Below are 25,678 nucleotides of genomic sequence, written 5' to 3'. Positions count from 1 at the left end.
TTACAGAAAACTAGACGCATGCTCATAAACTGTCCAAATGTTTGTGGACACTCATTCAGCTGGATTGCACCCACTGCTCACACAGCTTGTCAAGTCTCTGTAGAAAAGTATTGTCAACAGAATAGGACTCCCTATTACAGAAAAAACATGAACCTATTGGCACCATGCCACAGGTGTGGGCTAGAGGTATAAGGCACCCCAGCATTGAGCTGTGAAGCACTGGAACCATTGGAAGACGGTTGGTGCTCCATCCAAAACTTTTGGAAGTTGGAGAGGAGATGGGATGGCTATCACCCAACATCCTGACCTCACTAACTCTTGTAGCTGAATGCAATTAAATCCTCACAGCAATACTCCAAAATCTAGTAGAAAGTATTCCTTGCATACACCTCATGCCAAGAAGCTAAAGTTAAGGTTTATTTTTTTTTACTAAATGACGGCTATTTTATTTAAAATTTTATTATATATATTTTTTATTTAAATTAATAATTAAATTATGACCCACTGAAATCTGAGAATAGGATGCTGGATCACACATGATTCATCAGATGCAGCTTTAGCATTCCCAACAGGTTTTAAACCCTCAAATGATTGTCAGACTGTGGTGAATGATTTGGTGTTGGCATCATACGTTTACTGTCGTGCTGCTCCAGGGCTTGGCGCAGGTCTAGAGTGGCTTTCCCCAGCAGTGTGTCTGCCTTCAGAGTGTGATGACTCCATACTTTAAACTCCAACTGTGTGTGTGGTGTTACATTCCTGCAAACAGACAAACACACACACACAAACACAGAGACAACCACACAAAAAGGCTCATAAGAATGCACAAGACACCGGCATTGACAGCTATCAGCAGGAGCATCTTGAATGAAATGCAGAAGAGGAGCAGACACTGTTTGGTCTCTGCCTTAGGCAGGACAAGAGCAAGATGTGGAATGAAGATAAGGGCATTATAATCAGAGTTAGCATGCGGTGTGTATGGAGATTTCTGGAACATGGAGAGAGAGATAAAATACATTGGTGACACCAGATATCCTCTAACGAATGCAGAGTTATATAGAGAGCCTGTTTTGTCTTACATGATGATGGCATGATCATTAAACCCTTACATTTATTAAAATAACCCAGCCCACATCATCAGAGGGTGGTTCACATCAAGGCTCCCCCACGAGTGTCGCATAGTAACAGTTTCACCATTCCTTCTCAAATGATCCCAAGGCGGCCTCCCTGATCGATCTGTGCACTGGAGATCGGGCACAGACAACGCATCTAATCAAATTTCACACTCCTGTCTCCGGTGATCTCCTTTGCAGCATTTAGGATGAGTCTCTCCCGTGACTCAGAGGTGAGACAGAGGAGGACGAGTGTAGGGATAAACTGACCCAAAATTTTCTGTCCCAATATTGATTTTGATATCTGAAGAGGTGAAATAGGTCATTGGCTGATACTGAAAACCAATGTGGTACCAGAGCTCAGTCAGGGCACGTGGGTTTCATTATAGCAAAGCACATAAACAGAGTAGAGACTAATGTACAGCTGTGGAAATCAATACACACATCACTATTTTACAGATTTTTAATTACATTCTATGGGGTTTACAAAACCGTATGTTAACTTCAGAAGTACCATCACTAATAGACAGTACTGAAAGTGACCCAGTCACCACTTGTATAAAGGTGCCCTAAAATGGCAAAAGTGAAATAATAAAGAGTTCAGTATAAGGAACTGACATACCATGAAACCCTGTTGTGTCCGTCTTCAAAGGAAAACTGGGCTGTAAACAGGCCAACTCCAAAGCCCCAAAACTGCCACTGTATAACAGTCTTGATTATATTTACACTCCCAAAATTACACACACCCAACCCACTAGCGAACCCACATGGCTAAGATGCAATAGCAATACAAGAAGAGTGTGTTGTTGATACTAGAGATCAGCACATCACCTCCAGACTCTGCTAGTTACAGAAATACAGGTGGCTACACAAACCGGGCCTAGTGACTGCAGCTTTTCTTGTGCCAGAGGTCAAACTTGGCAGCTGAGGACTTGTGCTAGGTTATGTGCTAATGCTAGCCTTTTACTACGTTAGCAATCATTTCAGTCCATCGTCTGCCACCTCAAAAACAAACTAAACTACCTCAGCTTAAACAAGCTCAGGCTTTCTTTTTACTGGTAAGACTGGTAAAAAGAGCCGAACCCAGGGGTAAGGCTAAAAGCTAACCCAGCTACGATCTTTTCAGCTTGCCAACACCACATTGCTCTGAGACAACACAGTGACTAAGAAAACCAGATCTAGTCTATCAAAACGATCAAGTCTGTGGTAAAGTAACATTGTTGTAAACAAGCTTGCAACATTGCATCTGAGTATTTAAAAAAATATATATATTATTATTTTTTTCATCATTATTATAAGGCCAACAGTGTAGATCATCATCAGTTCACCAACACACAGCATATTAAACGCTATTGTCTGACGACACACCTCTAAATCTGTCCGAAGGACAAACTCGCTCTCTCCGTCTCCCTCCCTCCCAGCTCTTTGCAGATGAGCATGGCAGTTAGTATTCTGCACACAGGGGCTTTAGCCAAACAGCAGCTCTCTCTTCTATCCCCTCCATCATCGTCCTCTCATTCTCTCCCATTAGCTCAATCAGCAGCAACAAAAGAGCCTGGAGTTATAGCCCCCCATCAGCAGCTGCTCAGAGCTCAGTCTCACTGCCTGCAGAACCAAGCTGTCCCCAAAAGAGCAGCAGATGAGCAGCGAGTCTGTCAGAGGCAAAGCCCCACTGAGGAGATTTTGGAGATTTGCTCCAAGTTATTTCAGACTAAGCAGTGTACAGGTACAGGAACTGGCAGCAAAGCAAGGCTTTTGAAGGAGCCTGCATGGTACCAAAATGAATGAATATACGAAGGCATCTCTGCATTGGTGGGGTGGGGAGGAGGACAAACTCTTGGATTGCACCGTGACCATTTCTTTAAAGATCCTAAAATAGTGCAGGGAAATAAATAAATAACAGAAACTGTCATTTATGCTTAAGCCTAACAGTAAAATCAAACAGTACAGGCCAAGTTATATACACAGTGACTCTTCAGCTGAAACCTACCAGCCTATAGACTTAACAAAGTGTGTTGTGTGGGCTTTAGTCCAGTTTAATTAAGCCAGAGCTAGTGAAGAGTACAAATATGGGACACCAGCATAACCCTGAGAAATCAAACATGCATAAATTCCTTTACAGTTTAATTGCTGGTACCGTTACTGAAATCGAACCATGAGGTGCCCAGAGCTTCCCACCCCTTCTCCGAGGTTTATCACAAGCTGGATCGACACTCAGGGCAAACTACTGAGATCCACTGATGCATAAATTCTCCTAGGTCAAACCACAGCAGTGACTAACTAATACTGCGGTGTTCTCTCACACCAGACAAACACAGGGACTCCCTCAGACCAAAGCTCCAGTCAGAAGGCAGCTTAAAAACGCCACAAGGATCTACGCCAAAAACGAGATTAGAATACAATACCGATGACTTGCAAAATATCTCCCCGCCAATCCCCCTCCCTGTCTGAGAAGCGCAGCCTTGCTGTGCCAGCAGCTCTGTGCAGCTCTGCTGGATTTCCTTCATAGTGGGTGGGTGTGTTTGTACAGAGAATTCGGACCTGTAGGCTTCTGAGAAACGCAGCTGAAGTCGCCCATCCTACACAACTCATTCTGACAACGTCTCACTGCCACTGGTGGATTGTTTTTAATGTACGAATTGAAGCCTGCTTTTATTACAGTTTATGGAGGGAAACTGGAGGTTCTGAAGGACAGTTCCATCAACTGCTGAGCTTTTAGGTCTCCTTAAAATTTACTTTGAAGGAATTTATATTGCAGACGTAGCCATTAGCATTAAAAGTGTGAAAACAGCTGGGATTTCATTTCGTGGTGTTTGAAGCTTGGTACCTTTAACCTACTTGTTTGTAACTGCAGTGCTTCTGCATAGCTCACATAATTCCTGCTAGCTCCACATGTCTGATTTTACACACAAATATAAAAATACCATACGTGTTTCGACACTGTGACTTGCCACACTTGGTCCACCAGTTCTGAGGGTTACGACTTGGTCTCTCAGTCATGGTACCAATAAATCACTTTCCTCATGTGGAATTAAATCTTTCAGAGGTCTCTAGGAACATCACACACAACCAACTCTTGTTAGGAGGTGTGCCTGTGGGAAAACCTTCCCTCTTTGGATTTCATACCAACAACATCACATGGTCTTCTAAGAAATAACATACCAGGCAAATTATGGGCAAGGCATGTAAGGACAACAAGGGAATTCTCACTACCAGTAAGCATGTTTTAACCTAAGACTCTCCCACTCAAAACATCACTGAAATGTCTGGAGCTTGAGGTCATCAAAATATAAAAAGATCTGTAAAGCTAAAGTAACTGATTTAGGGGAATATACCAGGGTTTTTGTTAACAACCCTTATGTGATTCTTCTGTAGTGCATGACCGGTTACTACAGGCAACTTGTGTTAAAGAAATAATAAATAAATGAAAATAATCATACTTAGAATAAAACAGAAAACCTGCTGACTACAAAATACTTGTCATGAGCCAATAGGAAAAAGCAGAAAATTAAATGTAATGGTAAGACATAGTATATTAAGTTTAAATATTATGTTTTTTGTAATGCAATATTCCTTCATTCTCATTTCTAGGTTCACAAATTCAAAGACGACTACCACTGCATATTTAAAATATCAGCTGAGCATGTTAAATGTACTTTAACGTCAAAGTCTTTACATACTCAATAAGACTATTGTTAAATTAGACTCTAGCATATGGTTGCTGTCAGACAAAAACCTTGCATTTTCAAAATGTCAAAAAAAAAAAAAAAAAAAAAAAAAAAAAAAAATTGTAGAAAAATTGTGAGCTTTCAATGGAAGTCAATGTAGAACGATTTTATCCCAATTCAAATTGCAGCGTTTCTATTGGTCCATTCATCATGAAATCTGATACAACTTAAAGAACATTATTCACATTATGTCAAAAAGTGACAAAACCTCAGAAATTGGGCAAAAATCATTTTTGCGTGTCAGCAATTATATGCTGAGAGTGTTGGGCTGGTCAGACTGATACTGAGAAGGCTGAGGAGGACATTTCTTACAGGGTGAGGCGCTCTTCCCACTTGGGACTGGAGGAGCTATGGGATTTGGCCGTCTTCTTGCTCTCTCCCTCCGCTGTCACCTCCACATAAATGGTCGTCCCAAACCAATTCTTCTTCCTCTTGAGTTTGGCACATGAAACTGAAAAATACACCACACTTAACCAAACTAAACCCGCAGACAGGTAAAACAAATCATTTACTGACTTTCATAACACTCTACAGGACATTCCACAGTGCTCTGCCTGGCCTGAGTGATAATAACTTGTACATGAATTTTTAGTTCACGGATGATGCTAAACCTGTTTTGCCTCCCCTTGCTATTTTAAGAGAGGCAACACCTTACTTCTGCTGCTCATTCAAGATTTGCAAATACATTACCAATGGCATGTAGCTGCGACGTCCTTCCGTGGTTATTGCTACAATCTGTTCTGGACGAGGCCGTGGCCATGTCATACACAGAGGTGGAAGCCTAAGACATCAGGAGAAAGACAGATAGACAGACAGACAGACAGACATTCTCAGTGACGCATCATTACAAAGTGAATCAGAGGCAAAAGGATACAATTAAAAAGACTTCACTATTTCAGTTCTGAGACTGAAGAGCCACTTCAAAGAGAGGCTGAGACAGGGAGAGAGCACTAGTGTCATACAATCATATATAATACGTGAGCGCTAGTTGCTTAGCCTAAACCACTGAGTTCTCTGTAGGAGTACAGCATAGCCTAGCCATAACTTTTTAGGGGCATACATCTTTCTTAAAAGACAGAGTAAAGCAGACAGACTACGGTGATGCATTAAGAAGACAATTAAGAACGATTAATAAAGTTAACAATATCATGTAGGTTTATATCTAGAACGCTTTATAATAATAAAAATAGGGATGCATAACATGTCTGGATATTTATGACTATATTAATCTTGTATTACTAATACTGAAGAAGGCTATAAAATAAAAAAGGAAACACACTGTTTTCTTCTGTTAACATCGGTTCAGTGTTTCCTATAGATCTGAAACATACCTTAGTGCAGAGGAGTCAACAAACCGCTATATATTAAATATTAATATAAAAATCAAGTCTGACCCACTTCATTGAATATTTGGTTTATTTTTAAGTCATATCACATCAGCAAATCACATCAGCCATCTTGTTAGTGAGTGAAGAATTACAAATGCTATATTTCCAAGCCTTTTGGCTCTACAGTCCCTCAGAGGGTCTTTTTTAGAAAAGGAACCAGTGAATCAAAGTCTTTAAATGATGGACAGGAGATACTCAGTCTAGAGGGGTTCTGTGATTATACTACTAATCAACAGCCTTACTGCCATGGATGGGTTAAATGCAGAGGCTGAAGTCTGTTGTACTGCTGTGCGATGACATAGATGCATTTCTCATTCGAAGGTAACCCAGAGCGCACCTTCAAAGACATCCGACCTGAGCATGCGGCACTTAGCAGCCAAACAGCAGTCAAAGTACAGTCATAAAACAATAAAAACCATAAATTAATAGACATTGATAAATAAATAAATCAATCTGAAAAGCCTCCATTCACAAAAGGTCAAAATACTCTTTGACAGGCCTCCTCATACCTAGGTGCACTGGGTATACTGGCAGTGTATGTATGGGAAAGACTATGGATCAGGAAGAGTGTTACTATGGGTTTTGTTACAAAAGGCATTTATTTCTTCAAAGAACAGGAAAGTATTGGAGTTAAATTCAGCATCAACCCATTATTAGAACATGCTACATTACATTATTAGTTAATTTTACTATATACACCTTAACAATTAGGGGTGATGCACCTTAACAATTAGTTGTGATGCTGTATGTGTATTTGTCCTGATGTGTCACGGTCATCACGAGTCCCCGCCACTAGACTCAATTCAAAATAATCCCTTTTGCATGCAGCAACTGGTTATTTCCCAGGAACACAACTGCCGATATGAAGGGAGATCAGGGTGATAAGGGTGATAAGGGTGACTTGGCGCTCCACTACCCAGCTGCCTGCTGTCCTGCTCTGGGACCTTGCATTGATTCAGCCTCATCTCAATACTAGCTTTACTGTTGCTACATTGCACATAAGCAGGACACAAAGCTCTACAGGCTGCTGTAGCTCTCCTGAAATCATTAACCAACACCAAGTCAGATTAACCGTGCCAACACAACTTTTCAAGATGATGCACAGCACATACAAATACTTCATGAAAACACAGTCAGATTGAGGGCTACCATGGTGTACTCACGATAGGTGTTCGCAAAGCCCTCCAGATCCTCAGCCGACACCGTGGCCCATGGTTACCACTAGAACAGGAAACAGGAAGCGGTTAGCAATGATGGCAATAAAACACAGACAGTGGCAGTGACAAACCACAGCATGCTGTATGAGTGTTCAACACTGAGACAAGGAAAACCTGCAGAGCTACACAGCTTCATTAGCACATTCACTATGGTTGGGGCTGTGTGCTTGGAGGGAGATGAGTCTCGAGGCGGGCATAAAGATAGAGGCCCAAATTTGAGCGGGCTTTAAGCAGCTTAAGAAGAACCCAATTAGGGCGGAGTGAGCTCCACACTGATAGCAGGGCAGATGGAGGGAGAAGGCTCAGAGAATGAGCCGTGTCAGCAGCAAAACATTTCCACTGTGCACCAAGACCCAAACACACACATTCACTACTACTACTACACTCTTCAAAATAAAGGAGATTTAAATGGTTCCTTATGGAACCAACTTAAGGTCTAAAAACAATGTTTTTTGTAAAAGAGAAATATATCCATAGTTAAATAATGGATGCAGAAGTTCTTCATCAATTATAAATGCTCTTCAAACTCAGATCTTTTATAAAACAGTCCCTTCCAAACTAAAATGGTTCTTCTACAGCACTGCATAAAGAAGCTTTAGTAGCACTCTTCATTTTACGAGTGTGGGACACCATATAGACCAACATCAAAAGACTCAAACATCCTTCAGACTGACTCTCAGGATTGAGCTTCAGCTTGTAGTTGATTTTATAGATTTTATCCATTACGTTCCAGTAAAAATTTCAGTGCTGATGAGGATTCGTTACCCATAATTAGAGGAAAAGGGACTTTTATTGGGCTAAAGGGGGTCATATAAAACAGTGTGCGTAACAGGAGCTCAACTAGACATTCGCAATTCATCAAGAACATGACTGACGCAGATATATAGAAACACACTTGGGGACATTCCCTTAACCAGGCTTGTCCAACGACCAGCCAGAACATTAACACCTCCTTGTTTCAATATGTATTGTCCACTTTTCATATAGAAGCGCTCTGTATTTCTACAATTACAGGCTGTAGTTCATCTGTTTCTCTGCATACCTTGTCCGCCTCCTTTCACCCTGTTCGCCAATGCTCAGGACCCCACAGGACCACCACAGAACAGGAAGTATTTGGGTGGTGGGTCATTCCCAGCACTGCAGTGACACTGACTGACACAGTGGTGGTGAGTGTGTTAGTGTGTGTTGGTGGTATGAGTGGAGCAGTGGAGTTTTTGCTGGAGTTACACTGTGCCCACAGTCTGTCCACTCTAGTAGACACTCATATCTAGTTGGTATGATGTAGATGTTAAGTCAGACACAGAAGCTCTCTGATCTGTTACTGCACAGTTTATGTTGGTCATGCTCCAGTCCTTAATCAGTGCTTACAAGATTCACAGTCCAGCAGTGACGCTGAGGGGTTTAAGAACACCAGCAGCACTGCTGTGTCTGATCCACTCATACCAGCATCGCAACACACACCAACACACCACCACCACCGTGTCAGACAGAGTCACTGCAGTGCTGAGAATGACCCACCGCCCAAGTACTACCTGCTCTGTGGTGGTCCTGACCATTAAAGAACAGACTGAAAGGAGGCCAAGACAGTATGGAGAGAAACAGATGGACTACAGTTTAAAATGATAGACCTACAGAGTGCTCCTATATGGGAAGTGGAGCTGATTTAATGGACAATGGGTGTGGAAACAAGGAGGTAGCATTAATGTTATGGCTGATGGGCATATAAAACACCAACACAGTGAAATACAGCAAGGTTAAATAAGAATTACTTTCTCTTATCTATCTGGTAGACATTGTAAATAGCCAATACAGTTTATCAATGTATTCATTTCATTGAACAGACCAGGTTGGGTAGTTTTGCTGCAAGTCAAGCTTGGTCCATCTCATTAACCATTTTTAAATACAAAACAGCATAAATCACTGTGGCCATTAGGGAAAGCTTCACTGTGCGTACTGAATGTGTAATGATCATTCTCAGATAAGTGACACTTCCATTGCATCATCGAAAAACGTCCAAGAGTGATCTGCAGCAGTTCGTTTGAAGTGCAGCGCTAGTTAAAGACTTAACTGCCTAATCTCAGACTTCAACATCCTCGTTTTACCACGTTTGTTTATTGTCTGAACCACGACCTTGCCTTGGACCTTGACCCTAGCCTTCCCCATTAACAACTAAATGCCTGAATTATTGAATTAAACGTCTGTTCCACTGTCTGCTTCGGTCTGTGCACACCTGACTGAAGGATCAACCTAAAACCAAGCCTTTTACAATTCGTAGCAGCAGCAGTGTTGTTCACACTTCGTGAGAAGATGACTAATCACTGTACTGCTGTAAATCAACACAGGCTGGTCAACCAGGCTGGATGCTTGGCTGTGAGAAAATAAACCTAGCAGAGAAAGGTGAAGGGCCTGTTGTAGTGTAGACCAGCGACTGAATATGTTGTTTGAGACTTTGAGTTTTCCAGCCAATAAAAACAGGCCCTCAATAAAAAGAAAATCAGGGTGTTCCACTTTTATACAAAATAACAGGGTTGTAAACAGGTTTGTAAAACTTCATCAGAGCACTTTTCATCCCAGTCACTTTTACCATTAACACACAGCCGCACTGTTCTGGGCTGAAATAGCAGTATTTAGAGACATTTTTCGCAATACACAAATTATCACAATACATGTAATCATAGACCAAATACATCAGTAGGGACAGATTCTTAAAAACGACTGTTCAGATACTCTCCCGTACTGAATACAGTGATTTATATATTCAACACATGCTGCTCTTCATCCAATTAAACCAATCTAATTACACCGTCAACTGCGGATATCCTTGATATGCTTAGAAAAGCACATTGTAAAAACTAACAAAATTTATCACAATACGATAAAATATGTTGCCCAGCTCTATTCTGAAGCTACTATTTTTTCAGTAGATTTGTAATACATTTCTTATTTTTCCTCCAATTTGGCACTGTGGTGGCTCAGCGGTTAGAGCTCCAGGCTACTGATGACAGGGTTGTGGGTTCGGTACCCGGGCTCGGCAAGCTGCCACTGCTGGGCCCTTGAGCAAGGCCCTTCACCCTCTCTGCTTCCCGGGCGTTGGAGTTGTCTGCCCACCGCTTTGGGTGGGTGTGTGCTCACTGCCCCTAGTTCACTAGAGTGCATTTTTCAAACTGTCGCCAATTTTTCGTCCGCCGGAATCCTGGCATGCTTAAGAGCGTCAGATCCCCAGCTCAACTACATCGATGCCGGTGGCAGCCAATATCGCTTTAGCATGATTAGGTGTGAAAGCACCACCTACAAACCCAGAGAGAGCATGTGTGGGTACATGGGCTCTCTGGAACTCCAGCCTCTGATGGCTAGAATGGTATCAGGATCAGTGGCACACTCCATGGATTTACATACACATACTTAATCAGCATGGACTTTAACATCAACACTGAGCATATGTCCAGCACCTACTCACACTCATACTTCATAACCGTTTCCTACATAAGTTACAGCTCTTCATTATCCATCTCTGTCTAGTTCTTTGTATAACGTTATTTATTTGTTTGTTTGTGCTGTGCGGGTCGACCCAAGGCAGATGGGTTCCTTGGACAGAGTCTTTGTTTCTCCCAAGGTTTCTTCCTCTTAGTATGAGGGAGTTTTCCTTGCCACTGTCGCCACCACCTCCATTGTGGGGCTGGTTCATCAGAGGCGTGGACCTGGATCTGTAATTCACTTTGTGACAACATTTGTTGTGAAAGACGCTATATAAATAAACATTGAATTGGTTCAGGATTCAAACTCCCGACAACTGGGCCATATTGGTAGCATGTTAGACGGCTGAACCACTCAGAGACCCCCTGAAGCTGCTATTTAAGATTTAGGAAGTAAAAAGAGTGAGCTTCTAAAGCAAATTGAGTTTAAGATAAAAAAAAAACAAAAAAACAAAACAAAACAAAAAAAAAAACAATAATGCTGAAGAAGCTCCCAAGAACTGTTTTACCGGCGTTAGTCACAACAGGGAGGCACATTTTCTACAGAGGAGGCAGCAGTTTAGGCAAGCAACAGACCCTTGTCACACTTGCTGATTCGACACCATTACAGCAGCACTTATGAAAGGGAGTGGAAAGGACTTTTCCAGAATCCATTTTTACAGAATCACAGCATTTATCACTTTTCCCAAAGAAAAAATAAATAAATAAGCAGCTTTCAGATAGACTGACAAAGTAAAGGGAACAGGTTATGGATCTCAGGTTACCTAACCAGAACCTGTGATGTTTATTCGGCCGTCTAAAGCTGTTAACTTCACTCCAGACCTGCATGACAGTGGTTAACCTATTCAGTTATTGCCTTTTGGTTGTATTATGTGATTTAAGATGTTTACACTCCCAATTAGATTTTATTGTTTAGCTCAGTGTCCAAAGTGTCAAATAGCCAGAACGCAGTCATAGACTATATTTACGGATCAAGGAGTAGGACAGTGGATGGGTCAGATGCTAATAAGATGCAAACATAGTTCCACGCTGTCCGGAGCCTGAGAAATCACAATTGGGTGTATTATTGAATTAATCACTGAATAACGTGCATTACTTTAAAACAGTCCTCACGTTACGAGTGAGATTTAACAATACAATATTCTTTTGTCAAAAAGTTTGTGGACACTTGTTCGTCCAAGGTTTCTCCAAAGTGAAGAGCATGAAAAAGGAGCTCCTTTGCTGCAGTAATAGTCACTACTCCTCAGTGAAGGCTTTGAGGTCATGAACTGATGTTGGATAACTCGTTCTGGAAATTTCTGAAAAGAGAGGCCCTACACCTCAACTCAAAGTTGTAGGATATATAAAAAATATACTCCAGCGAAAATGTTCTACTGCACCATTTGACAATGCTAAGGGTCTTTATACCCCCCTAGCCCCCACTTGACACTGGGCATTGTGAATTGCCATACTGAATGTCAGTTTTAATGCAACTGAAATCCATAATAAGCAGGGGTGTCCACAAATAATCCACACTTTTTGTAGGTTGTGGCTGCACTACATACTAAATGTGACCAAATGTTAAAATTAGAACTTTTTTGGACCATTGACAGCCAACCAGGACTCGAACCAGTGTTTCTCCCACAATAACCCCCCAAAAACTAATAGATAAGTGGCTGTTAATTCCATCATTTCACTTGAAAAAAAAGCATCACCATTCAGCCTACAACCTCAAGAGCAAAGACCAAAAACCAGAGCTGAACTCAAAACCTTGCAAAAGCCGCTGACTAGAAACACAGAGTACGTCTGACCATCTCACTTTAAACAAATGCTTAAACAAATGCTGGTAGACAAGAGGTGCACGCTCTTGTCTCTACAGATTTCCTCATGATTTTGCAAATTTGTCCTGGATTGGACACTTCTGGATAAAATGTCATGATGTGTGCTTAGCCTTAGCCAACTCTGGAGGCAAAATCTTTTATACTGCAGTTCATAAGGTCCAAGTCATTCCCTGCGAGTAAGAAGGGCAAACTGACAAAACACCTTCACTTATCCAGACCACAGTCCCAAACTGTATACTCCCCACTAATCAAAAGAGTTTGTTGACAAGATCATTTGAGCCAAACCACATGGCCTCTACACCTCCAGCACTGAGGTGGAGAATTGAAGAGAGACAGGCTATACAGAACACCCTAACCCTCCCCATATTTTCAGTAGAGCGTGACCGAAGTGTTGGTTGGCTGCTAACATCAACAGATCCTCGGGTTCCACAAATTTATCAGTAATTGGGGAAACGTCTCCTACACTGTAGGAGAAACCGAAGTTTTGAGGAGTTAATGGTGTTATGCTCATGTGTCAGTCTTCATATAGACTTTGAAGCTGATAGTCAGCATTTCAGTTTCATTTAGAGATACACACTGAGCCAGTAAATCACCACCATGGTTTAAAGAAATTTATTTTAACCCAACATGATTGAATGAGCTCTAGCTAAACCAAGACCAGGTGTTCGCGGCAGGCCAATGTCTGGGTCTAAGAGATGAAACACAAAATGCCCCTTTTTCAAAGGACCTGGCTGTACTGTGGTGGATAAAAAGATGGTATATAATAAGCATGCACTGGCCTAACCTTTATAGTTACATATCTGCTCAAAGGCTCCCCCTACAGTTTGGGGATCTCAATTCACCATTAATCCACTGTCGTAAATACAAATCCCGATTACAGTGCTTCCTCATGAACATAACCACCATGAGACAGTGAAAGTAGTATGTGAGTGGACACAGTAGAGTAGTATTAAAGGATTTTATGTAAATGTAGTTCTGGCGAGAAGTTTTAGACAGCTCCATCAAAGTTACATAGTGAGGTAGCAGCGCTTAAGCTTGACACAGCAATGATAGAGATGCTACTCTCCCCATTAGTCAGTAATTCTGAAAATGTCAATTTAAGATACAATTAAAACTGACTCAATTATTCAACATCAGCAGAAATAACCCCATCATCTTTAACATTCAAGTTCACTGGACTAATTTTCTATTTGACCAAGCTTTAAGCTTTAGAAACAGGAACTGCTGTGGAGGTCAGTCTAGTCATGTCAACCTGAGGCATCCACGTTCAACAGCCGATAGCCAACGTCAGCTTACACCGGTCCTGCTTGAACACTTGAACATTCTGCCATCAGCATCCTGCTCCTACCAAAGACCGAGAGAGAGAGAGGCATGCAGAAACACAAAGAGAGAGACCATGACGCAGAATGACACAGCATGCATAAGTAAAACAGAGATGGCTGTAATTAAAAATCCTCTCCCGTTTCACTGCGTTTCCTGAATGGTACTCTGGACAGAAGAGTTATCAACATGCCAAAAATAAAGCCCTGAGTCAATCACGTGTGACAATCACTGTGTATTTATTCCCTCTAATACTCACTTCACAAGCAAAACTACCCCACTCAAGCAAAACCCAAACTGTTGACGCTGCTGCTGTTCCTGCTGCTGTTCCTGCTCAGTCTACACTACTGACCTCTGTGCTTCCAGCCAAATTCATCAGGCGGTTACCTTACCGCTGCCCTCCCCGCAGAGCCACTGCATTTAGAGACGAAGGGCATGGTGATCAACAAGCAAATCAAACCACTGCTATCAAGAGAAACAAATAAGAAACCTGGGAGAGTGGTGGGCCGTCTCACAAAAAAAAAAAAAAAAAAAAAAAAAAAGTTTAAAATGCTGCAAACCTGAACATGCACCCTCAGCACAGCAAATTGCATTTATGTCACTGTAGATATAAAGAGTTCTGCTAACACAGCAGTGTACAATCCCTGTCCCCTCCCTCCCTTTCCACCCCCCCCCCCCCACACACACACACACACACACACACACACACACACACACACACACACACACACACACACACTACACCAGTCAGTTCGTGTCTGCCATGGCTATCAATGAAAACTGAGAAGCCTGGGTAGAGGCCCTGCCCCTGAGAAAGCAGGACAGTCGCCACAGCAGGGAGTCAGCGAGAAAAACAACAGCTAAACACCACACTGGGTCAGAGAAGGTGGCCCCAAAAGCAGTCTGCTATTGTCCTACTAAAGCCTGAAGGGAGATATGCCAAAACACTGCCATATTCTTTAAAGTCGCTGTAGCGACTAGCAGCTGTCATGGTTCGAGTGCAGTTTAAGAGTCGGAAGGCATTTGAAACATGCTTTAACAGGCCTATATCATGAGCTCACATTATGCACATTAAATGTTTCATGTAACATATAGGGGTGTAAGACAATAGATTGAGATATTATGTTTGGCAATACTCTCAATTCTCAAAAATACATTATGGATTTTAATTATTAGTGGACATGTAAAGACTGGGGGGCAGACAGTGGTTCATGTGGTGTTTTTAAACTCATACTGCTAGATAGCAGTGTTTTACTCGTCCTTTAGACCCCACTGTTCTGACTGTATAAAAAGTAAAGTTATTTTTTCTACTCAAATTTAACACATGATGTTAAATTTTATACTGTAAAACAAACAAACCGCCTTGCTTACAGTATTGCAATATTAAATTGTGTATCATGATACATACTGTATCAGATTCTCACCCAAGGAAATACACAGCCCTAGTATTAAAGTATTAAAGTTGAAAAAACATCCCATTGGCCTCAGTCAAGTTTTAGAGACCATGTTGCTAAAGTTTGAAAAATGGTAGATTAGAAAATGATGACTGACAAAACACACACACACACACACACACACACACACACACACACACACACATATATATGAAACAGATACACATGTACACAGACACAAATATCATGATCTTACATTTTAAATTAAATTTTCTAACTATAAAAGAGACTGACCTTAAACTCACAAACTAAAAAGGATGATAAAAAAGCAAAGTAATATAAATAACAAACTCATCAGCAGTTAAAGGTCAAGTTTAGAAACCAAACCTCGCTAAAGGGGTTTGGCGGCATTGCTGCCATTCTGAAACTAAAATACAGGGGAGACTATTATACAAATCCAAGGCATACCCAAAAGTCCCCATTTGAGAATCCAAATTCAGTTAAATTAGAGGTTACTCTAAAAACATTGCCCATCATTTGTGCTCTGCTCAGTCCATTGTATTGCAGAGTACTTGGACCCCAATTATCGCCACTTGTGCTGTAATCTGAAGACAGAAGCTCAAGACTGCAGTAGAAAAATCAACCTTTGTTAGATGATTTCAGATGAAAACTAAATATTAGCTGATTGTTTTGGCTGCAAACAATGATCATTTACACTAATGTACCCTTTTGCCCATCATATAAAAGCTATTTAAGACGAATGATGAAATAAAACAGGTTAATGTTATTTTTCTGAAATGGCATCAAACCTACATAAATCACAAGTGGCATTTTCACAGAAGAGTTTCATGCATTACTAACAAAGCAGCGTGAATAGCAAAGCATACTGAATTAGACCAATACATGATTTCAAGGGCTGCTGGATAGGACTCTGCATTAATCTGTCTCCAAGCCCCAAGCAAACGCCAGCAATTGTCTCAGACAGCACACTTTCGCAGCGTATACAGAGCCATGCTAGCTTTTCCAAGACTAGGGATTTATGAAATTTGGAGACGTTTAGACATGTAGATAAAATGTACTAGTAGCAATAGATTCTTAAAGAATGTAATTTAGACACCCTGTCCAATGCTTTAGTTCAGCGATTTTATTCAAAATTGGCTGAACTGGATCCGATTAAACAAAACAAATTCTCCGTTCACATTTCTATATTCAGATTTGAGTCACTGACATGAATGCAAACAGCCAGATCTGATTTTATAGCCAAATCCAATCCGATGATTAATGTGGCTTGTATTGTGAGCGCCGCCTAATTAGACTCTTTGTAATAAATCATGCAGTTCATCAGTTCTTTAAGTAGGGATGATATGCTCTGAGAAGTATACTGCAAATCACAACACAATTTAATCACGATACGATAAAATATTCCCATTGACCACCTTTACATGCACGTTAACTAAGAGACACCTGCATCGATTCCACAGTCCAGCAGAGATTACAGCTTCCCCCGTTTCAACATTACCAACTTAACTCTTGAACTTGCTAATCAGCAGATCAGAGTCAAGTATGTCAGAGCTGGAGGAACTCTGCCCTTCAGGTCTCTGCACTGACGTGTTCAAGCCATGGGTCATGAGTCATCCTCAGAAACCAAACCATCTCAGAAAAGTGAAGTAAAAACAGTTTGAATGTGTCAACAACAAAAACCTGCGTCAGCAAGTTCAGCTTTTCTGCCATTTATGCAGAACAGTTGGTACAGAAACTTACTCCATTACTGAGCACCAGTGAAGAAGATCTTTGCATTTTAACGGATAGAACAGCTTCTCAAAGCAAATGTATGTTTGGTACATACAGTATATTAACGCCAGGCCAGTAAAATGAATTTAATTGGGTTAGTTTAACAGCTTCACTTCTACTAGGTGCATTAATAAGACTATGAAGTTAAATACTTTGCTTTAATGATACTTTGCATATTTCATGAGCTGATCTGATAATGCTGCAATTTCTGCAGTTTAGCATGCCATTGTTTGGCTCACGATGCACATGATGTAGAAAAGCTTATTTTCTACAGTTACATAAAAAAAAAAAAAAAAAAAAAAAAAAAAAAAAAAAAAAAAAAACACTAAACCAAAGGTGGCAAACTGGGTTCCTTTTAGGCCACTGCACAAAAATGCATCGACTAGCAACTCCCACCTGCATTTAAGTGTCCACAAAAAAACAGCTAATTAGCTGAGTTTAATTCTACAGTCTGCAGTGCTACAGCCACCAAAACTGGCATCTGATGTGTACTAAATGCAGAAAACTAATAGTTCTCTTAAAGCAACAGTAGCCAATTTATACAGATTAGACAAAATATATTTAATTTTAAATTAATACTAAAATAATTTAATAAATAATGCTTTGCAAAAGTCCACAATTTACACACTAATTTTCTTTTACGATTTAGCCGCTTTGCATGATTATCTGCAAACTGGGATACTCTCCAAAACAACATTTTCTGTTATTGCATTTACATTTACGGCATTTAATAGACGCTCTTCTCCAGAGCGATAAAAGTGCATCAGAATATCATTTGAATATACTAGAATTGAAAGATACCTCTAAGCTTAGATGCTACTAAATACAGAAGCCAGTATGGAGACCATAATACTCAACACTACACTTCACCCAAGTACTCTTGGAAGAGGAGGGTCCTCAGTCTGCGTTCGAAGACAGAGAGCGACTCTGCTGTTCAGACACCCAGGGGAAGTTCGTTCCACCACTCCGGTGCCAGAACAGAAAAAAGCCTGAATGCTTCTGTGGATTTTGAGGGATAGTGGGCTTTTGACCATTGCCATCAAGTATGTAGGGGCTGGTCCATTCTTGGCTTGGCCATTCTAGGCCAGCATCAGGGTACTTAATCTGATGTGGGCAGCAGCTACAGAGCCAGTGAAGAGAAAGCAGTAGTGGAGTTGAACACGGCTGAACTTGAAGACATGAGAAACATTGAAGACAACCTCTGCCACTGCATTCTGGATTAGTTGCAGGGGCCTGACGGTGCACAAAGGGAGACCAGCCAGAAGGGAGTTGCAGTAATGAAGCCTTGAAGTGACAAGAGACCGAAAAAGCACCTGGGTGGCTTCTCTAGAGGGGAAGGGTCGAATTCTCTGGATGTTGTAAAGGAGAAATCTGCATGACCGAGTTGGACTGCTTAGGTGAAATCACTTTACAGTTCTGTAAATACACAAATTCACATTGCTCCAACAGAGGTCTCCAACTCTGTTCCTGGAGATCTAGCAGACTTTGGATCCAACCCTAATCCACCTCACCTGATCCAATGAATTACTGCCCTCAGAAGTTCTTGATAGGCTGAATGGGGTGTGTTAAATTTGGGTTGGTTTTCAAACCTGCAAGACGGCAGCCTACCCTACATTAAGAGGGCTGGAGACTACTGCTCTAAAATGAAGTAGCCTACACCAGTCTCTCAGCAGTGAACACACCGTTACTGCCAACACTGGAGTTAAATCAGAAAAGCAGAAGGTTTCTGCAATGCTTAAATGCTTGACAACAAAAACACTCAGAAGTACAAAGGATTCTACATGGCTTATTATAACTGATACTCTCAGATTGGTTTGGGACATCCCTAACTGTGCAGCCATTATCCCCTACCTGGATGGGCAGAGGGCCTAGTTCAGAGGTGGCCAATTTCAGCAGGGCCCTAGCACTGCACTTAGCACATCTGATCCAATTCATCAGCTAATTATCAGACCTGTTAAATAGCTCAATCACAAGTATGACAGCAGGGAATAACTGTGCTGTGGCCTTTCAATGAACTACTCTCTATTTCTGAACAATTCCATTGGTGTCTTATGACCCATTTCAAGCTAAAGATTTCCTTATAGTGAATCAAGTTTTACATGTTTAACAAATGAAAACCCAGGTTACTGGTAAAGGTAACATTCAGGCTTTGCGTCATTTACACATGCAGCCCTTAAGCGGTAATTTACTAAGACGCATACAGTCTTACTTTCTGTAAAATTCCCAGTAAACTGGACATGGTATCCTCAGCATGAACATCAATAGTGCTTCCTTTTTTGCTTAACATTAAAAACAACTACTGTTAAACTACAGCTTTACAAAACGCTCTACAACACTGATCCACTCTCGCTCACACCAGATGCCTTGCTGTTTATTTACTGGGTGAAAATGCATGTGAGAAAGGAGTTAAACGGAGCGATGCTGGATCCTTTAGCACTGAACCCGGTCAACACGAACAGCAGGTTCACGTCCCATAGTTTCAGGTCAAGCTGTTCAATGCTGAGAAACTTACTAATTCAGGTCTCTTCCAGTGGTGGTGAGATGAACCACGTGTCCCAATGTCTCCAACACATACAGCCTACTCAACTATTCAAAACCACATTTCAACCTGACATGTTTGTACAGGTTTATTAATGGTTAATAGGTGAACATTTAATAGCTCCCATGATTTATTTGAGCATTATATAAAATTACAGTTACAGCTCATCAATTTTCACAGCAAAGAAGTGTATATTACTTTCTTTGGACTTCCCTTCAGGCACCAGAAAAAAAAGTCTACTAAAGTCTTAGGCTTAACAGTAAACAATCCATACACATCTAGATGTTTGTAAGCTGGTTTTGGTCCTAACATTGCCTAGCGCTTGTCAATGTAGCAGGATTGCATGCCCAAAGCAAATATTTCAAGTCACTTTTACTGAAAGAAAAAAAAAAAAAAAAAAAACTCCCCAAAAAATATATACATACAGGAGCTTGAGTAGGCCTAGTAATGCGTTCACTATGGCCGCATGTCCTCTACAGTTTGGTTAACATGTACTCATACAATGACCGTGTGTTCATTTGATCACCATCTTTCTTTCAGAAGTACACTATGCTCACTCCTGTAAAGACAGTGACAGTACAGCATACACACTGTCCTTTGAATGAGACCTGGGCTAAATAATCTGAGGAGGACAATTTCTTTTCCATAGATAACAGTTAGCTCCCTTTGATAACAACTGACTCATTATCAGACCACAAATATTTGCCTGTATAGCCTTTATATATATATAAAAAAGAGAGACTAACACTTGCAGAAACACTCATACAAAGTTAGGTGTTTTCACATTTACCACACAAGCGTCAAACCTGCGGCATGTGGCCAGGCTTTGCTTGCCAACACAGCCATGTCTAAACCAGCAAATACACATGAAGCAAGTGCGGGCAATGTCAAAGTCCAGCACAGTTCAGTAATTTGCACAGTCACTGCGCTCCCTTTAATGTTTGTGCACCCATACAAATGTTTGACGCATGGCCTGAGCAGCAAATCAGCTACTGACCACTACAATAACAACAGAGGACAACTGGGAAATTGTATAAGACATAAACATTGCTTAATTACCTGTTGAGTCTGCAAGACGCCATTAACAGGACATGTTTGCACAAGGACAGACTCTTTTCTTTCCCAACTTGGAAAGGGTGTTTCCAGCCAGTTGTGCCAGTAGTCCCTTTTGTGTGTGCTGTGTAAAAGACTGGTTTACAATTTAAATACAACCATTCAATTACAAGAAAGTGGACTTTTAGAAAGTCCATAATAAGCTCCCAACCTAGTGTGTTTGACAGCCCAAGATGGGAGGGGAATTTATTTATTCATTTTTTTTTTTGTAAGGTCATGGAAGCACCATTTTGGAGGTATTTCCAATGAATAGCTCATTAAAGTAGTAGACTTAAATGACTTACTTTGGTAATTTCTACTAGCATTAAAAAGCTATATACATGAATATCACCAACTACCCTGTTTAGGATATTAGTGCCTATACCAGTGAATAGTTCTGAAACTAGGCTATAAACTGCATGAGTGCGGCATTTGTTTACATTTCACCCCAAGAACTGCAACAACACACTCCTAAGTCCAACTGTCTAATTTATGAAATTTATAATTAGCATATAATTTCACTTGCATTTCTTCCCATTAAAGCAAGATATTATGAATATACTACAACTTTAGGCTGTAACTATAACAGTTTTAAGGACAGCCCTGAAGTAAACCAGAAATATTGTTTATTCCATATAAATAAGTAAACATGAGCAGGTTATAATCATCATGAAACAAACCAATGACCAACATAGCCCTAAAATATAACTCAATGACATTGTACAGTTGTACAGTACCATTTCTGCTGTCCTGCCTTGGCATTTCCTAACATGGATGGTCCAAAATACATGGATTTAACCTTAACATTTGCTACTTCAGAAGATGAAAAATTACTAAATATCATCTCAGCAACAAAAAGGAAGCAAATTAAAAGAAAGTCATTTGACTTGACCACAGGACAGCCTTCAATAAACAGAATATCACAGGGAAAGGCAGAGATACTTTCAACATCACTGGCCCAAAAATAAAAATAAAGTTTGTGATGCTTTTATTTTCACACTACAGTTTCCAGTGGTCTTACATGACAAACTTCATGATGGCAAGCTTTTTACATGACTTTACTGACAGACTGCTTAGAGAGAAGTGGCAAAGATCTACCCCTTAAGCTTGTGTGGCAGCTACCACTTAAACTTAATGCAGAATGACCAACAGACACGTCGCAGGAGTGCATATCACACATGATTTGGAAATGGATGCCGAGCACAGGTCCTTCCTAATGGACCGTCTTTGACAGCAAAAGTGAAAACATGCATCTTAAGCAGTAGAAGACAGCTGGAAAGCTGCCAGTTTAAAGGTCATAAAGACCGAACACCACCAGTAAAGGTATTTTTGAACACCAAACACCCAGAACCAACCAAAGCAGTTCAGGACAACCACATCATGGGTCACACATTTAGGGTCAATAGTTGATCATACAACAACATTCAAGAGTGGTTCTTCACATCAAGAGAATGGCGAGTTGTGGACCCAGTACCAGGCTACTGAATGGGACCATCAGCATCATTATTACACAACGAGTGAAAATGCTAATGAAGTGGCTTCAACATGGCTAATAGGAGGTGTAACTGTCTAAGGTTAGGTTCAATTGCCAGAAGTTTAAGTCTCAACGATGCCCAAATGAAGTTCAAAAGGGCAAAAGAAGACATTTTTAATTGGATGTTATAAAACAGCACGTTAAACTTTAGCGGATAAAAAGATCAAAGGTTCTTAAAACATGCCACTACTGGTGAATTTTGTTCTGGTGAACTTCTCAAAACCAATAAAACTGACATACTGTGATGCTCATTAGAAAATTAGAAGAGTGTTTTTTGCCATAATACCCACTCATATTACTTGCTGAACCACCTATAACACATTAATGTTCCCAAAACCAAGGGGTTTCCAAAGTCAGTTCTTAAATCAGAAAAAAATTAATCAGAATTACACCCCCCCCAAATGATTCAAGCATCATCTGCATGTGAGTTTTAAATCTCCCATGATTCACTCACACCAAGACCACTCTACACTAAAAGGACAGACAGTACTGGGACAGACAAACCAAACTTTGACTAGTGTCAAACACTGCTGAGTAGGGCTGCAACGACTAACTGACTCAGTCAACTAAAATCATACAGACTGAGCATCTGTCACCACAAGAGCTGGAAGACAACTTGGCCACATCTGCAGCAACATCACTGTGATGTGTGAATGGAGAGCAGAGGTTTATTAGTGTGAGGAGTCTCATACGGACATGGGCTGAGTGTAAAAAGGAGAAATAGTCAAATAGGTCAACCTCAGAACGAGAGGAAATTACAAAAAACAAAAACAAACAAACAAGAGAGAGAATCACTCAACAATGTACAACACAATCACTATATAATAAAATATAATACTTATAATAACAAATAACCACAAGCTACATTTATTTGGTAACTGAGCAATTCATAATTCATGTGGTTGGTGTGGCGCAACAGATAGCACAACTTCCTTGGGCAAGACTCCCAACACTACACTGGTCCACTTCTGTAATACGAGTAACCTTGAAGGTCGCTCTGGATAAGAGCGTCTGCTAAATGTCATAAATGTAAATAATCCAAATAATTGGTTATTCATTTCAATAATCAATCAATTAATTGACCATCAAAATAGTCATTTGTTGCAGCCCTACAGCTGTGTAATTTTAACATTCCTCTGATTGGTGGAGATGCTAAAAATCATGTCAGACCACATTTATGCAATATCCACACCCTACAACACTAAATACTGTACAAGAGATCCTAAAGACACAACGAGTGTGAAGTGCCAGCCATCAAGCACTACTTTTCTTTATTTTGGCTCCAGCCCCTCATGCACACCACAGGAGTTACAAACACAGCTCCAGCATTCTCGACAGCTGTTTCCTTGGGGGAAAAAAGATAAATAACAAGGACAGAGAAACTGTGAGGCAAAACAAACACTGCAGGAGATCCAGAGGTGCTCCTCAAGTGCCTTGTAAATATGTCCCTCGCAGCATGGATGCCAAAGCCCACAGGGGCCAAAGTCAATGGGAGATGGTGGACAAGGCTACTGCATACAGAAGTCATTGCCGCAAGTCAGGTTTTCAGGGAGGAACACGATCAGCAGCTGCACAAACTTTACACAAAAGTACAACAGGGTCACAATTGGCCATCCTGAGGGCCAAACACTATACACTTCCCCTTACCTAGCACACCTGATTAAACACAATATAACTAGCAAGCCCTCAAGTGTTGGGTCAGGCATGCTGGGATAGAGCAGGAGGCCCCAGTAGAACATGGGGTCTCCAGGACTGTCTTCTGCGTACCCCAGCTCTAGCGCTTAGTAGTAAATCAAAATACATGGAACCACAGAACTTTTCCCTGATCTAGATAGCAGATAACACTATTAATAAATGTATGGGGTCACTAAAATGACTGAGCATCCTTGATCTAGATAGCAGCAGTATACCCAAATCCACAGAGCTGACACTGGGAACCCCTGGTCTAGCTACTAGCAATATACCTAAAACACATAGGGTCCACAGAACTGACTTCTGGAACATCTGGTCTAGTCTGTAGAGGTACAGCTAAATATGTGGGGTCCCCAAAACTGACTCTGCTCATAGTAGTAAAACTACATCCATGGTAGGAGTACACCAAAATACACAGGACCACAGAACGTTAGTACTGTGGGTAGCCCTGATCTAGATGGCAGATAACACTATAGATAAATGTATGGGGGTCACTGAAATGACCGAACCCTTGACCTAGATGTAGCAGCAGTATACCTACAGAGCGGACTTTGGGAACCCCCAGCCTAGCAAATACACTTCTACTACATGCACTGGCCTGATTCAGCTAGTAGCAGTCCATATGGAACAGGACCCCTAAATGCAAGGGTCTCCAGAAATGCCTTTGCGAATCTCTGCTATACTGAATAACACTGCCTAAACAAACGGGGTCCCCAGGACTTGTTTTTGGGAAACCCTCCAGTCTATCTGGTAGCAGTGCAGTTAGCTAAATGTGTGGGTCTCCAGAACTGGCTCGGGGACCCTCCTGATCTAGCTGGTAACATTACACCTAATGGCAAATGGCAGTGCTTTAATGCTGACCCAGACTGACTTTGGAAACCCCTGCTCTAGCTAGTAGCACAGCCAATGGCATGGGGTCCCGAGAACTGGCTTAAGGTACCTTTGCTCTAGCTAATAGGTAAAGGTAAAGGTGCACGTATTTGTCACTGTACAGCGAAATGTGTCCTCCGCATTTAACCCATCTGGTAGTGAACACACACTCACACACACACACACACACACACACACATGTGTTAGGGGCAGTGAGTACACACACACACACACACCCAGAGCAGTGGGCAGCCAACTCCAGCGCCCGGGGAGCAGAGAGGGTAAAGGGCCTTGCTCAAGGGCCCAACAGTGGCAGCTTGCCGAGCCTGGGAATCGAACCCACAACCCTGTTATCGATACCCGGCGCTCTAACCGCTGAGCCACCACTGCTCACCACTGCTTTAGTAGTAAAACTAAAGGCATGGGGTCTTTGTGACTGATTTTGGAGACCAATAAATTAGAGGCTTACTGCATGGCAAATGGCAGTGCTTTAATGCTGGCCTAAGCAGCGCACACACACACACACACACACACACACACACACAGCAGGATGCATCCAGTTAATGCAAAAGTCAACTCACTGCCCCACATATGGACTGCATTTACGTCTAGACCTTACATTCAGCCATACTGCTTCTAGTGAGACACTTCTCCAGCCTGTCTCTGCATTCAGCAGACCCACAAACTTTGCTAGCTAGCACCATCTGCACA

General features: G+C 41.3%; 1 protein-coding gene across 1 annotated transcript in view; it reads right to left on the bottom strand.

Moving 5' to 3' along the window:
• Positions 1–25,678, bottom strand: part of LOC140555963 (NEDD4-like E3 ubiquitin-protein ligase WWP1) — a 43,242-nt gene that overhangs the window by 16,401 nt on the left and 1,163 nt on the right. Inside the window, exons 2-5 of the mRNA XM_072679364.1 lie at positions 7,389–7,446; positions 5,528–5,618; positions 5,150–5,288; positions 632–756 (exon numbers count right to left, since the gene is read on the bottom strand). Coding sequence (XP_072535465.1) covers positions 632–756; positions 5,150–5,288; positions 5,528–5,597 — 334 coding nt within the window. The 5' untranslated portion in view covers positions 5,598–5,618; positions 7,389–7,446. The remainder of the gene's footprint in view (positions 1–631; positions 757–5,149; positions 5,289–5,527; positions 5,619–7,388; positions 7,447–25,678) is intronic.

The sequence above is a fragment of the Salminus brasiliensis genome, chromosome 5 (genome assembly GCF_030463535.1).
Source record: "Salminus brasiliensis chromosome 5, fSalBra1.hap2, whole genome shotgun sequence".
Taxonomy (NCBI): domain Eukaryota; kingdom Metazoa; phylum Chordata; class Actinopteri; order Characiformes; family Bryconidae; genus Salminus; species Salminus brasiliensis.
Note: the sequence above shows the minus strand (reverse complement) of the source record. Positions and strands in the feature narration are given on the sequence as shown.